Source organism: Bos grunniens, chromosome 22 (genome assembly GCF_055505025.1).
Source record: "Bos grunniens cultivar Pamir isolate PY7600 chromosome 22, Bosgru_T2T1.0, whole genome shotgun sequence".
Classification (NCBI taxonomy): domain Eukaryota; kingdom Metazoa; phylum Chordata; class Mammalia; order Artiodactyla; family Bovidae; genus Bos; species Bos grunniens.
Window position 1 is genome coordinate 15,176,647 of NC_141186.1, and position 15,804 is coordinate 15,192,450.

The following is a 15,804-nucleotide window of genomic DNA, read 5'->3' on the forward strand; positions in this document are numbered from 1 at the left end:
CTGTGAGTCTGAGAGGGCTCACAGCAGCTCCCACTGCATGGTTCGAGCCTCCAGATCTTGAGCCAGCTTCCGGGACTTGATTTCTAATCCTGCAGTACACTCGCTGTGTGTCCTTGGGAATGTTACCTGATGTGCTCAGCGTTTTAAGTTAAATAAACAGGGTGACAATAAACAGTCTTGTATTCCTTTCTCAGTCCTGAACCAGTCAGTTGTTCCATACAGGGTTCTAACTGTTGCTTCTTGACCCGCATACAGATTTCTCAGGAGACAGGTAAGATGTTCTGGTATTCCCATGCCTCCACAGTTTGTTATGATCCATACAGTCAAAGGCTTTACCATAGTCAGTGAAACAGAGATAGATGTTTTTCTGGAATTCCCTTGCTTTGTCTATGATCCAGCAAATATTGGCAATTTGATGTCTGGTTTCTCTGCCTTTTCTAAACCCAGCATGAACATCTGGAAGTTCTTGGTTCACGTACTATTGTAGTCTAACTTGGAGGATTTTGAGCATAACCTTATTAGCATGGGAGATGAGTGCAATTTTCCAGTGGTTTGAACATTCTTTAGTACTGCCCTTCTTGGAATTTGGGATGAGGATTAACCTTTTCCAGTCCTGTGGCCACTGCTGGATTTTCCAAATTTGCTGGAATATTGAGTGCAACACTTTGATAGCATTATCTTTTAGGATTTAAATAGCTCTGCTGGAATTCCATCACCTCCACTAGCTTTATTGACAGCAGTGCTTCCTAAGGCCCCCTTGATTTCATACTCCAGAATGTCTGGCTCTGAGTGAGAGACTACTCCACTGTCGTTATCCCAGTCATTAACATCTTTTCTGTATACCTCTTCTTTCCATTTCTTCTTGATCTTTTCTGCTTCTGTTAGGTTTTTTACCATTTCTGCCATTTATTGTGCTCATCTTTGGATGAAATTGTCCTTTGATATTTCCAATTTTCTTGAAGAGACCTCTCATCTTATCTTTTCTCTTGTTTTCCTCTATTTCTCTGCATTGTTCATTGAGGAAGGCCTTCTCATTTCTCCTTTCTGTTCTTTGGAGCTCTGCATTTAGTTGGAGGTACCTTTCCCTTTCTCCCTTGCTTTTCACTTCTCTTCTTTTGTCAGCTATTTGTAAAGCCTTCTCAGACGACCGCTTTGCCTTCTTGCATTTCTTTTTCTTTGGGATGGCTTTGTTTGCTACCTCCTGTACAATATTATGGACCTCCGTCCATAGTTCTTCAGGCACTTTGTTTACTAGATCTAAAACCTTAAATTTGTCACCTTCACACACACAAAAAAATTGTCGCCTTCACTGTATATTCATAGGGAATTTAAGTTGTACCTGACTGGCTTAGTGGTTTTCACTGCTTTCTTTAGTTTAAGCCTGAATTTTGCTATGAGGAGCTGATGATTTGCCACAGTCAGCTGCAGGTCTTGTATTTGCTAACTGTATACAGCTTCTCCTTGGAGAAGGAAATGGCACCCGACTCCAGTACTCTTGCCTGGAAGATCCCATGGATGGAGGAGCCTGGTAGCTTGCAGTCCATGGGGTCGCTTTTAGTTGGATACGACTGAGCGACTTCACTTTCACTTTTCACTTTCATGCATTGGAGAAGGAAATGGCAACCCACTTCAGTGTTCTTGCCTGGGGAATCCCAGGGACGAGGGAGCCTGGTGGGCTGCCATCTCTGGGGTCGCTCAGAGTCGGATATGACTGAAGTGGCTTAGCAGCAGCAGCAGCATACAGCTTCTCTATCTTCGGCTATAGAGAACGTAATCATTCTTTGGTTTTGACCAAATACCAAAAGAGATTTTGGCATTGACCATTTGGTGACATCCATGTGTAAAGTCATCTCTTGTGTTGTTGAAAAAGGGTGTTTGCAGCCTTTGCCCTGCTTCATTTTGTTCTCCAAGGTCAAACTTGCCTGTTACTCTAGGTATCTCTTGATATCCTACTTTTGCATTCCAATCCCCTATGTTGAATAGGATATCTTTTTTTTTTTTTTGATGTTAGTTCTGAGGTTTTCTAGATCTCTCCTTCAAGGTTCACTGCTTTGTCATGTTGAAGGGGCTTGTGTAACTCAATGAAGCTATCAGCCATGCCGTGTAGGGCCACCCAAGACAGTTGGGTCATGGAGAGTTCTGACAAAATGGAGGGGGGAATGGCAAACCACGCCAGTATACTAGCCAAGAGAACTCCATGAAATGTTTAAAAGGCAGAAAGACTTGACCCCAAAAGATGAGTCATCCCCCCCCCGCCCCCCAGATCGGAAGGTGTTCAATATGCTCCTGGGGAAGAGTGGAGAACTACTACTAATAGCTCCAGAAAGAATGAAGTGGCTGGGCCAGAGCTGAAACTGAAGCTTGGTTGTGGATGTGTCTGATGATGAAAGTAAAATCTGATGCTGTAAAGAACAGTATTGCATAGGAACCTGAAATGTTAGGTCCATGAATCAAGGTAAACTGGACATGGTCAAGCAGGAGATGGCAAGAGTAAACATTGATATCTTAGGAATCCGTGAACTAAAATGGATGGGAATGGGTGAATTTAATTCATATAACCATTATATCTACTGCTGTGGCCAAGAATCCCATAGGAGAAATGGAGTAGCCCTCATAGTCAACAAAAGAGTCCAAAATACAGTACTTGGGTGCAGTCTCAAATATGATATGATTCCAAGGCAGAACCATTCAACATCACAGGAATCCAAGTCTATGCCCCAACCACTGATGCCCAAGAAGCTGAAGTTGATCAATTCTATGAAGACCTAGAAGAACTCTGAGAGCTATGGCCCTATCATAGTCTTTTTCTAGCCTCCGGCAGCAGGCGGTCAGAGAGCCTATTTGGCTGGTCCTTTCCTGTTGCTTGGTGCATCAGGCACTTAAAAGGCCAGCCTCTCTGGAGCTTCTCTGTTCAGCTGTCACTGCTGGCATGTGGGGAGAGAGAGACTTCAGTGATGGCTCCATCCCCTGCACGTAACTCTGCAGTATCACCTTGGCTCCATGGTTGCCTGGTTTTCCTCCACAGGGATTTCCCCTTGAGATCTCCTCCTTCACGCCCCATTGGTCCGTCTCCTCACAGTCAACAGCAGACCTTGCCTTGGGATTGCTCTCCAATCCCTACGTTCCAACTCCCAGCCCCTGTACTTCCTAGGGGACTTGCATCCCTGTCCAGGGTATGTATGGCTGCAGCAAGGATTGTCTGTGTGATTCTATTCCATTCACGCTGTCACAGCTCAGCTACTTCGCTCTCCAACAGCCTTAAATGCTTCTCTTCTGTCCTACACAGTTGCCCCGATGTGAGGCTCTGACCCCTATTTCAGTTCCTCTACCCCCAGGTGCAGGTCCAGTCCTGCTCACTCTCCTCTTTCCCCCCTACTTCCTTCGTCCTACCGAGTTTTGCGTGGTTCTATATATTTTCTTCCAGTGGTCAGGTACTCCTGTCTGCTCTCAGCTGGTGTTTTGCAAGATCTTTTGTGTCTGAAGGTGTATTCCTGATGAATCCGTGGAGAGAGAAGTACTCCACATCCACCTGCTCCTCCGCCATCTTGTTATCCCAAAAAATACTTTTAAAATAACCAAAGCAAGGGAAATCCTCAAGTGACAGAAGTAAAGGGAGCTCAAAGCCAGAGTGGGCACACTAGCTATTTACAGAAGAAGCAAGCCCACTGAAGAGAAGCTCTTTTTTAAAAAAAATTGGAAAAAAAGAAAAAAAAAAAAATTGGGACTTCTCCAGTAGTCCAGTGGTTAAGACTCTGTGCTTCCACTACAAGGGTGTGGTTTCAGTCTCCGGTCAAGGAACTGAGATCTCCCACACCATGCAGTGTGACCTTAAAGTGAAAATTATAAGTCACACAAAGAAGAAGAATTTTAAGCCACACGTGAGGAAGGGTATACAGACTCAATAAATAGGTGAACTGGTGTGTGCTGAGTCACTTCAGTCGTGTCCAACTCTGTGCAACCCTATAGACTGCAAGCTGCCAGGCTCCTCTGTCCATGGGATTCTTTAGGCAAGAATATTGCCCTGCCCTCCTCCAGGGGGTTGTCCCAACCCAGGGATCAAACTCACGTATCTTATGTCTGCCTGCATTGGCAGGTGGGTTCTTTACCACTTGTGCCACCTGGGAAGCCCAGGTGAATCGGTATCCCTCAATAATAAAGAAGACACAAATGACTGTATCAGTCTTTATAAACGATGAGGGATAAAATAAAGAAGAGAAGTGAATACTGTGAGAACACCTGAGGTTACGTCACCTACCCAAGATGACCGCAGTATCACGGGGTAGCCTTGGGCTGCCCGCACTTGTACTCCTAGTCGCTAGCCCACAGGTACTGGTGTAAATGTGGAGAGTCTATTGGCCAGCCCAGAAAAGGGGCTCCAGTGGGTTTGGAGAGAGGGCGGGAAGGCCTGGATCCGTCTCCTGTGGCTCACACTGCTCTCTGGCCCGCAGAGCTCCAGGACTGGGTGCGTCCTCCCACCATGGCCACCACCACCTCCCCTCTGCCGCCCACCACCAAGGTGGCCAGTTCTGAGAACAGCAGCTCCTTCTATGACTATGAGTACTACCTGGAGGACATGATCTTCATGCTGTGCAGGAAGGACGAGGTGCTGTCATTTGGCAGAGTCTTTCTACCTGTCTTCTACAGCCTGATCTTTGTGCTGGGCCTGGTTGGAAACCTCCTCCTCCTAGCGGTCTTGCTCCGGTTCGTGCCTCGAAGACGGATGACCGAGACCTATCTGCTGAACCTGGCCATCTCCAACCTCCTGTTTGTGGTGACACTGCCCTTCTGGGGCATCTCTGTGGCATGGCATTGGGTCTTTGGGAGCGTCTTATGCAAGGTGGTGAGCACCCTCTATACCGTGAACTTCTACAGTGGCATCTTCTTCATCAGCTGCATGAGCCTGGACAAGTACCTGGAGATTGTCTGCGCTCGGCCCTACCACCGACTGAGGACCCGAGCCAAGAGCCTGTTGCTTGCAGCCAGTGTGTGGGCTATGGCCCTGGCTGTCTCCATTCCTGACATGGTCTTTGTGAGGACGCATGAGAACTCCCCGGGCATGTGGGAGTGCTATGCAGATTTTGGGGGACATGGGACCATCTGGAAGCTCTTCCTCCGCTTCCAGCAGAACCTCCTGGGGTTTCTCCTCCCCCTCCTTGCCATGATCTTCTTGTACTCCCGCATTGGCTCTGTGCTGGTGAGTCTGAGGCCCCCGGGCCAGAGGCGGGCCCTGAGGATGGCCGTAGCTCTGGTGGTGGCCTTCTTTGTGCTGTGGTTCCCGTACAATCTCACCTTGTTCCTGCACTCGCTGCTGGACCTGCAAGTCTTTGGGGACTGCAGGGTCAGCCAGCACCTGGACTATGCGCTGCAGGTGACGGAGAGCATCGCCTTCCTGCACTGCTGCTTCACCCCCATCCTCTACGCCTTCTCCAGCCACCGCTTCCGCCAGTACCTCAAGGCTTTCCTGGCCACTGTGCTCAGAAGGCAACAGGCCCTGCCGTCCAGCTATTCTGAGAGTAGCGGGCTCACGGTCCAGGAAGATGTAATGTGCATGAGTGACCTCGGGGAGAGGCCGCCTGAGAGCTCCCCGACAAGGCTCTCGATCTCAAGCGGACTGCTGAGACTTGATTCCTAATCCTGTGGTATACTTGCTGTGTGTCTTTGCGATTGTTACTCTCCCTCCCTGAGCCTCAGTTCGTCATTTGTAAAATGGAAATAATAATAGTGCTTGTCTCAAAAAGTCTTTATGAGGTTAGTGTGTACCGTAACACACATAAAACTTGATGATGAAGTTGGGGGTGGGTGGGACTACCACTCACTTGTTGTTTTCTTTGAGAGGGAATGTAATTTTTGGTTTTAGAAATATGGACTCTGGCAAATTCTCTGGCAGTCCAGTGGTTAAGACGCTGCACCTTCACTGCCAAGGGCATGGGTTCAGCCCCCCATCAGGGAGCTAAGCGATGCTGCATGGTCCAAAAAAAACAGGCATGAATTTTGGATTTTAGTTTCTGGTGTGCTACTCACTTGCTCTTGGGCCAGTTCCCTAGTCTCTGTGCCTCAGTATTCATAGCTATAAAACAGGACTAATAATCATGTTTAATTTCTATAAGTTAATATTAGGATTAAATAGGTTAATGTATGTGAAGCTCCTTGTTCCTGCGCCCAGCACACTGTCAAGTGTCCATGGTGTTAGCTGCTATAATAGCTGTACCACATTTAATCCCACGGAATCCCTTGTCTTTGCCGTAAGTCTTGTTTATTTTATGATGAGAAAACAGCCTCGTGGAATTCAAGGGCTCTGGATAAAGCCCTGACCTTGTCTTGTGGCTGCAGGGCCTGAAGGTTTAAGCCTAAAGGCATCCCACACTGTGCAGTGGAGAGGAGACCTCTCCACTGAGGTCTGACCCTGAGCTGGTCAGACCTGAGCTAGTCTTTCCTGAATTCTCTCCCTGCGTGCCATTCCCATGGCCCTGGACCTTTTCCCTCTTGTCCTTATGTGGCTCCCAGTTGCTTTTCCTGTTTTTCATTCACATACCGTCAGCCCCACAAGCAGCCTTCCATTCAGGCATCCTGAGCCATGGCAGCGTGGTCTCCTACCACTTTTCCATTTCTAGTCTCCAGCCTTCACCCCTGTCTTTTAATGAGCTAGCCCAGACTCTGGGCCTGGGTTCAAATCCCCACTCCCCTACTTACTAACTGTGTGACCTCAGGAATGTTCTCTCAGTTTACTCAAAGGCAAAATAGAGATAGCAGTAGTATCCGAGTGGTATTGCAAGGCTGAAATGAATGAATACATGTAAGGTTCTGAGAACAGAGCTTGGCCCACGGTAAGTGCTATGTAAGTGGTGGGTATTGTTGTTGTTGTTGCTCTGGTGGTTATATGTAGAATAGAGTTTAATATCTGATGTTTTGCCGAACCCAGGAGGAAGAAAATAGAGATCCCAGTGCAGTTACCAGTTCCCCAACCCCAGGGCACTTTCCACAGCCTGACACTGCAGTCAGAGTGTGAGTCACTTCACAACACCAGCCTCAGCTTTTCCAACCACAGCTGAGCCAGGAAGGCAGGCTGGAAATGCTGGAGTTATCATCGGGTGGGGGCAGAGGTCCTATTGCTAGCTGAGCCAAGATGAGTCCAGACCTTGGGACTCCATCTCTACCACTGTCCTCTCAAAGCAGTCAGAGGAGACTTCTGAGAGAGGGGAGGGGGTGGGGGAGAGGTGTGTGTGGTGGTCACAGGGAGGTCACAGGGAGCTGGAATTGGCCTTGAACTCGGCTGCAGTGGAAATAGTGGGGGCTGTGGGCTGGTCATCCTCCATGGTCACTGGCTCCCAAGGTCACTGAGGCAGGGCTTGCCCAGGCTGAGGAAGTATTAATAACTCAAGAAAGGAGGCTTTTGGCTCCATTGTATGCAGGGCACCAGTGGCGGAGGGAGGAAGCAGGCCAGGAAAAGAGGCAGAGTAGGGAGAGAGAGAGGCCTGACTATGCTAATTAATTCCATGGTCATTTGTTGAGTACCTCTCAGATGCTAGCCTGTGCCGGGGAGTTCCAACCTCTGGGAATCCCCAGTCCAGCAGAGGAGGCAGGTGATCCTCACACGGCGACTGTGAATCTGGGGAGGTGGATTTGAGGCTGAGGAGCAACCTTCTGTGAGTGCTCGGGGGGCTGGGAAGGGGGTTTCACCAGGCTAGCGGCCCAGGCAGGCTTCTGGGAGGGGAGCATTAAGGTGGCCTTTTTAAAGGTTATAATTTCCAAATCCTTTTCCAGGGGAGCCAGCAGAATTATTGTCCACTTGAAGTGATCTCCAGTGTTACTCTTTGTTTTATATTATGAAAGCTGGTGTGGCCTCTTGGGGTCACGTTTGATCTTGTTTGTTTGTTCACTGGTCTCAGCTGCACTGTAGGCAGCACACAGCATGGGAGTGCTCTGGGGGCCTGGCAGGGGCCTGCATGTGACCGTGACCTCCAGGGCCCTCGGCTGGGGAGGAGGGCAGCTGTGGGGCTGATGTGAAAGGGGGACAAGGAGGTGACACAGACAGGGAGACAGCAAGACAGGCAGGTCTGGCCGGGCTCCATGGGGTCCAGATCGGGGTCCTGGTAAAAGTTTAACAACCAACTCAGCAGTGGCGAGCGAGGGAGGGGAAGGCCCAGTATGCGGCCTTTGCCGTGGTATAAACGTTCCCACTGTAACCCGTTTCAAGCTACTGACTTATCACTGAAGGTGGAGCTGGTTAATTCCATGATCGTTTGCTGCAGGCCTCCCGCATGTTGCGTCACTGACTCTCGCCAGCCAGTACAAGCCAGGCCCAGCGTATGGCAGACTTAGAATCTCCTCTGCCACCCCTTGATGAGGCCAGAAGCCCCACTATCAGAAGCTCACCCTCAAATTCAAGTTTGGTTCATGTTAAAAAAGGGAGCTGGGGGAAAAGGGTATCACCAGTTCTGTTAGCGAGTCTGAGCTTGTGCTGCTGCTGCACACAACAGGGGACAAAGGAATAGAAACTTTATTCAGAAAGCCTGCAGACCAAGAAGACGGTCAACTCATATCCCAAAGAACCATCTTTCCTAAGTTAGAATTCAGGCTTTTTTTTACACCCCAAGGGGAGTGGGTGTGACTGGATGTTGCAGACATCTGGGTGTCAGCCAGACCCTGGTGGGGACAGGGTAATCCTTTGTTCTTGCAATTATCCACATGGGATTGCTCAGATGTTCCTGTAAACCTTCAACATGACACATGTTATTTTCTGTTCCATAAATTTTTGTCTCTATATGAATGCAAAGTGTTATGCCTTTAAATGGTCAAGCCTGAGGGACAGTTAGGAGTGGGGTAACAGAGACATGAAGGGCAGTCAGAAACATGGGGTCCATGGCTCAACACAGCCTCTGATGATTCACTGTATGCTTTGCACAAGTAGTTCCTGTTCAGTGAGTCTCCATTTCCCCACCTGTAAGCTGGAGGAGGTAGACACCATGCAGTCTCACTCTCTCAGTCTGAGATTCAGAGGGCACTCGAGGGTCACAGGAAGTGACCCTATTGCCACCGTGTCAGAGTACCACAAATTCAGTGGCTTAAAACAGCACAGATGTACGATCTTAAAGTTCTGGAGGTCAGAAGTCTTAAAATGGGTCATCAGGACCATGTTCCTTTCAGAGGCTCAGGGAGGATTTGGTCCCTGCCTCTTCTAGCCTTTAGAGGCTACCTGCACCCCCTGTCTTGGAACCCAGTCCCTCTGACCTGTTTCCATAGTCACATTCCCTTCTCTGCTTCGGACACTCCTGTGCTTAATAAAGTAACTCAGTCATGTCCGACTCTTTGTGACCCCATGGACTGTAGCCCGCCAGGCTCCTCGGTCCATGGGGATTCTCCAGGCAAGATTGCTAGAGGGGGTTGCCATGCCCTCCTCCAGGAGATCTTCCCGACCCAGGAAGATCCTACCTCCCCTATAAAGGACCCTTGTGGTTACAGTGGCCCCACCTGGATAATCTAGGGTATTCTCCCTAGCTCAGGGTCCTTAACCACATCTGTCATGTCACTCTTACGTATAAAGGAACATATCCACAGGTTTCAGGGATTAGGATGTGGATATTTGGGGAGGCCACTCCATTGACCATAGAGAAGGTGTTTCCCAAGGAGGCTCCATAAAGCCTTCAGGTGATTAATGGTGGAATCTACAAAGATAAGACTAGCCAGTGAGGGTGAACCCCGGTCAACCAAGACCTCCTGAGCTCAAAATCATACCTCTCTCAAGTGGGTCCTTTTGATAACTGCTAGACAGGGCAGAAGAGAGGCAGAGAATGAGATGGGGCTAGGGCCACGGTACTGTTGCTGAGGATGAAGCCCTTGGATCCAGATGCAGTTCAGCCAGTGACTTCCTGTGTAACTGTGCTGAAGTTACTTTGCTCCTGGGTTAAGCGGGGCTGGTGGGTCCTTCCTGGTTTGCCTTATAGGACTACCACAGTTGATAAGAAGATGCCTGGCCAGTTGTCATGTGAGTACAGGAATGCTTATTGCTGTTGTCATCTTTGTTGGTATTATTGATGAAGGGACAGGAGGGGTTGTGGCCCCAGAGGTTAAAAGAATGTGGAAAGAGTCCCAGGGTGAAAGATCAGGAGGCTTGTAGCCCCCAGAGAAAAAGAATGGAGCGTTCCAGGTAAAGGGAGCCTTGTAAAGGTGATCTCGTCCAGCTGGGGCATGCTGACCCTGACCTCTGGCTTTGATCAAAACAATCATCAGATTTGGTTGTTTATTAAAGTAAAAGACAGGGACTTTGAGAAGCCAGATCAGGATCAAGGTCAGTGCTGACAGACTAGAAGAGCTGTTATTTAATTAGTGGTAACTCCTGACTGGGCTTCCCTGGTGGCTCAGTGGTAAAGAATTCACCTGCCAATGCAGAAGACGCAAATCCAATCCCTGGGTCAGGAAGACCCCTTGGAAAAGGAAATAGCAACCCACTCCAGTATTCTTGCCTAGGAAATCCCATGGACAAAGAAGCCTGGTGGACTACAGTGCACGGGGCCTCAAAAAGAGTTGGGCATGACTTAGCGACTAAATAACAACAACTTCCTGACTGAAAACCCTAATTAGGCCCACGTACAGAAGGGCAGTCCCTCCTCCCAACCCCAGCAACTCAGACTCACAAACCAGCCATGTGCCGGAGGATGTCATGACTGCTGCCCAGGAAAGTCAGGGGCTCACACACAGGAGACCCCAGATGCACAGGAAGGGAGTGGAAGACCAGGAATGAAGGCACAGGGCCCAGTTCTCAAGTCCAGTCAGGAGCAGAGCCCAGCCCTAGTTAAAGCCGCCCAGGCTGAGGCCTTGGGGTGGGGATAGGGCGTTTATCTTTCCCCAATCTCTGGCCCAGAGGCCAGTTGACAGAAGCCCAAGGGTGGGGCAGAGGCTCAAGGAGTAGGAAGACTCCTGGGAGAGGTTCAGCCTCCGCAGAATGTGTATTTCCATCAATGGGTCACAGTGTCATGGATACTGGAAGAGTCAGCTGAGGACCTGAATCAACATTTCCTTCAAAATTCTACCTGGAAGAAAAAATAACATACAAAATTTCTACCAGAAAGGACTGGGAACAGTATTTCCAGTATATCTGCAAAAAGCTAAAATCTTACTATAGAAAACCTCTTGTAAAATGAGAATCCCACCCATTAAAACAATAAATCATGCACAGAAGAAATACAGACTGGCACTGAACACATTAAAAAGTTAAACCTCATTTACAACCATAGGATAAGAAACAGGGAATTTGCTGGTGATCTGGTGGTTAGGACTCAGCATTCTCACTGCTGAATGCCCAGGTTTGATCCCTGGTCAGGGAACTAAGATTTCACAAACCATGCAGTACAGTTCCTCCTCCCCTGAAAGAATAAAAACTAAAATGCAGAGGAACAAGGTAGAGTTGATTTGTATTTCGGGGTTTGTGGCCCATTACCATTACCAGCCTACAGGCCTTATTCTGGTGACTGCACATGGGTGCCTGTTTGGCCAACAAATTCTTTTTTATCTCCTTCCTCTCTCCATCGGTGAACAATTTAATGTGTTGAACATGAAGTTTCTCTCCTTGTAGAACACAGAACAGGACTGAGCATAATCCTTGGTTCATGACAGGGTTTTTTACACTGGTTCATGTGAGGCTTTCTTTTAAAAATTACGCTTAACAGTACAACTAAAACCTGGGAAACTGCTGTCCAGGGGAACTTGACCTTAAACAGTGACCTGCTCCATCCCGTGTCGCTGGCTTCTCCTACCCAGGCGGCCACCGTCGTGAGTCCTCTGCCTGTCTCTTACCTGCCTTTCACCTCTTTGTACTCCTTCATAGCATATGTTTGTATACTTCGTGAGGTTGTTTCATATATATATTTCATTTGTATTAATTTTTTTAAAAGAGTATTATATTTTTATCATGTGTGTATTTTAATGGGACCTGAGGACATCAGTGTGGAGGTAGAGCCACCTGGGGTGGTGATGGGGCTGCAAGGAAGGGGTCTGCGATGTCTTACAGTTCAGTCTTAGGAGACCGAGTAGCTAGTGGTGGGTGTTCAGTTAGATAGAGGAAAAGAGGCTGATTTGGAAGGTGGTGAACTCACTTCTGGGCAAAGCAGTAATTTAAGCGAATGTGTGCTGAGTGCCTCCTATGTCCTGGGCATTCTTCATAGAGCTTGAACTGCTCTGCCTGAATGATCACGTTTAAGCCTCACGAGAACCCCATGAAATGGGCACAATTATTAATATCATTTTGAAGATGGTAAAACTGAGGAATTAGTAGGTTTATAGGTTCTGAGTCTATCAACATGGTGGTTCATACCTTTCTGCTGCAAATCTAGAAGGAGGAGATAAAATATTTTTAACATATTGAATATTTACAAATGAAATTATTGACATAAACCTAAGTATTTATACATAAAATATTTAAAAAATAAATTCACTTTTACCTGAAGGGTAATTGCTTTACAGTATTGTGTTGGTTTCTGCCAAACATTAACGTGAATCAGCCACAGGCATACCTATGTCTCCTCCCTCTTTAATCTCCCTCTCATCTCCCTCCCCACCACACCCCTCTAGGTTGTTACAGAGCCCCGGTTTGAGTTCTCAGAGTCATACAGCAAATTCCCACTGGCTATCTATTTTGCATATGGTAATGTATGTTTCCGTGTTACTCTCTCCATATAGCCCATATATCCCATGCTCTCCTTTTTCCTCCACCCCCGCAGTGTCCATCAGTCTGCTCTCTATGTCTGTGTCTCCACATTGCTGCCCTTCAAGTAATTTCATCGGTACCATCTTTCTGTGTTCCATATACGTTGCTGCTGCTGCTGCTGCTAAGTCGCTTCAGTCGTGTCCGACTCTGTGTGACCCCATAGACGGCAGCCACCAGGCTCCCCCATCCCTGGGATTCTCCAGGCAAGAACACTGGAGTGGGATGCCATTTCCTTCTCCAATGCAGGAAAGTGAAAAGCGAAAGTGAAGTCGCTCAGTCGTGTCCAACTCTTCGTGACCCCATGGACTGCAGCCTACCAGGCTCCTCCATCCATGGGATATTCCAGGCAAGAGTACTGGAGTGGGGTGCCATTGCCTTCTCCGTCCATATACGTTAGTATATGATATTTGTTTTTCTCTTTCTGACCTACTTCACTCCGTATAATAGGCTCTGGGTTCATCTGCCTCGTCAGGACTGACTCAAACATATCCCTTTTTATGGCTGAGGAATATTTCACCATGGGCTTCCCTGATGGCTCAGTGGTAAAGAATCTGCCTGCAATGCAGGAGATGCAGGAGCCCTAGGAGATGCGAGTTTGATCCCTGGGTGGGGAAGATCTCCTGGAGGAGGGCATGGCAACCCACTCCAGTATTCTTGCCTGGAGAATCCCATGGACAGAGGAACCTGGCAGGCTACATTCCATAGGGTCCCAAAGAGTCAGACACGATTGAAGTGACTTAGTATGCACACATGCAACATTCCATTGTGTATATGTACCACAGCTTCTTTATCCTTTCATCTGTTGATAGACATCTAGGTTGCTTCCATGTCCTAGCTATTCTAAATAGTGCTGCAGTGAACATTGGGGTATACGTGTCTTTTTCGGTTTTGGTTTCCTCAGGGTATATGCCTAGAAGTGCGATTGCTGAGTCACATAGTGATTTTATTCCTAATTTTTAAAGGAATCTCCGACTGTCTTCCATAGTGGCTGTATCGATTTGCATTCCCACCAACAGTCCAAGAGTGTTCCCTTTTCTCCACACCCTCTCCAGCATTTATTGTCTGTAGGTTTTTTGGTGATGGCCATTCTGACTCGTGTGAGGTGATATCTCATTGTAGTTTTGATTTGCATTTCTCTAATAATGAACAATGTTGAGCATCTTTTCATGTATTTATTATCTATCTTATGTCTTTGGGAAAATATCTGTTTAGGTCTTTTTCCCACTTTTTGACTGGGTTATTTGTTTTTCTGGTATTGACTTGTATGAGCTGCTTGTATATTTTAGAAATTAATCCTTTGTTACTTGTTTCATTTGCTATTACTTTCTCCCATTCTGAGGGTTGTCTTTTCACCTTTATAGTTTCTTTTGCTATGAAAAAGCTTTAAAGTTTAATTATGTCCCATTTGTTTATTTTTGTTTTTATATCCATTACACTAGGAGGTGAGTCATAGAGGATTTTTCTGTGACTTACATCATAGAGGATTCTGACTATGTTTTCTTCTAACAGTTTTATACTTTCTTGTCTTACAATTAGGTCTTTAATACATTCTGTGTATGGTGTTAGGAAGTGTTTTAATTTCATTCCTTTACATGTAGCTGTCCAGTTTTTCCAGCACCACTTATTGAAGAGACTGCCTTCACCCCATTGCATATTCTGGCCTCCTTTGTCAAAAGTATGGTAGCTACAGGTGTGTGGGTTTATCTCTGTGTTTTCTATCTTGTTCCAATTGTCTATATTTCTGTTTTTATGCCAGTACCATACTGTCTTGATGATTGTAGCTTTGTAGTGTAGTCTGTAGTCAGAAAAGTTGATTTCTCTGGCTGTGGCTCCATTTTGCATGGTTCTATATATTCTTTTCCAGTGGTCAGGTCCTCCGCCTGCTCTCAGCTGTTGTTCTGCAAGATCTTCTGTGTCTGAAGGTGTATTCCTGATGAATCTGTGGAGAGAGATGTACTCCATGTCTACCTACTCCTCCACCATCTTGTTCTCCCAAAAAATACTTTTAAAATAACCAAAGCAAGGGAATCCTCAAGTGACAGAAGTAAAGAGAGCTCAAAGCCAGAGTGGACACACTAGCTAAATATAGAAGAAGCAAGCCCACTGAAGAGAAGCTCTCATTTTAAAAAAAAATAAAAAAGGAACTTCCCTGGTGGTCTAGCAGTTAAGACTCTGTGCTTCCACTGCAGGGGTGTGAGTTCAGTCCCTGGTCAGGGAACTAACATCTTGCAAGCTGTGTAGCATGGCCATTAAATTAAAAAAAAAATTACAAACCACACAAATAAGATTAATTTTAAGCCACACATGAGGAAGGGTTCAGTTCAGTTCAGTCACTCAGTCGTGTCCGACTCTTTGCGACCCCACGAATCGCAGCACGCCAGGCCTCCCTGTCCATCACCAACTCGCAGAGTTCACTCAGACTCACGTCCATCGAGTCAGTGATGCCATCCAGCCATCTCATCCTCTGTCATCCCCTTCTCCTCCTGCCCCCAATCCCTCCCAGCATCAGAATCTTTTCCAGTGAGTCAACTCTTTGCATGAGGTGGCCAAAGTACTGGAGTTTCAGCTTCAGCATCATTCCTTCCAAAGAACACCCAGGGCGGATCTCCTTTAGAATGGACTGGTTGGATCTCCTTGCAGTCCAAGGGACTCTCAGGAGTCTATACAGACTCAATAAACAGGTGAATTGGTGTGTGCTGAGTCGCTTCAGTCATGTCCGACTCTGTGCAACCCTATGGACTGCAAGCTGCCAGGCTCCTCTGTCCATGGGATTCTTTAGGCAAGAATATTGCCCTGCCCTCCTCCAGGGGGTCGTCCCAACCCAGAGATAGAACTCATGTCTCTTACATCTACCTGCATTGGCAGGTGGGTTCTTTGCCACTTGTGCCACCTGGGAAGCCCAGGTGAATCGGTATCCCTCAATAATAAAGAAGACACAAATGACTGTATCAGTCTTTATAAACGATGAGGGATAAAATAAAGAAGAGAAGTGAATACTGTGAGAACACCTGAGGTTACGTCACCTACCCAAGATGACCGCAGTATCACGGGGTAGCCTTGGGCTGCCCGCACTTGTACTCCTAGTCGCTAGCCCACAGGTACTG

At 47.3% G+C, this 15,804-nt stretch overlaps 2 protein-coding genes across 2 annotated transcripts in view; both read left to right on the top strand.

Moving 5' to 3' along the window:
• The window catches only part of LOC147348103 (atypical chemokine receptor 2-like), a 37,407-nt gene extending 31,670 nt beyond the window's left edge, over positions 1 to 5,737 (top strand). Inside the window, 2 exon segments of the mRNA XM_086366210.1 lie at positions 4,449 to 5,579; positions 5,582 to 5,737. Coding sequence (XP_086222336.1) covers positions 4,449 to 5,579; positions 5,582 to 5,625 — 1,175 coding nt within the window. The 3' untranslated portion in view covers positions 5,626 to 5,737.
• LOC147348104 (atypical chemokine receptor 2-like) overlaps positions 1 to 15,804 on the top strand; it is a 48,994-nt gene that overhangs the window by 31,660 nt on the left and 1,530 nt on the right. Inside the window, 1 exon segment of the mRNA XM_086366211.1 lies at positions 12,565 to 12,637. Within this exon segment, the coding sequence (XP_086222337.1) occupies positions 12,565 to 12,637 (73 nt within the window).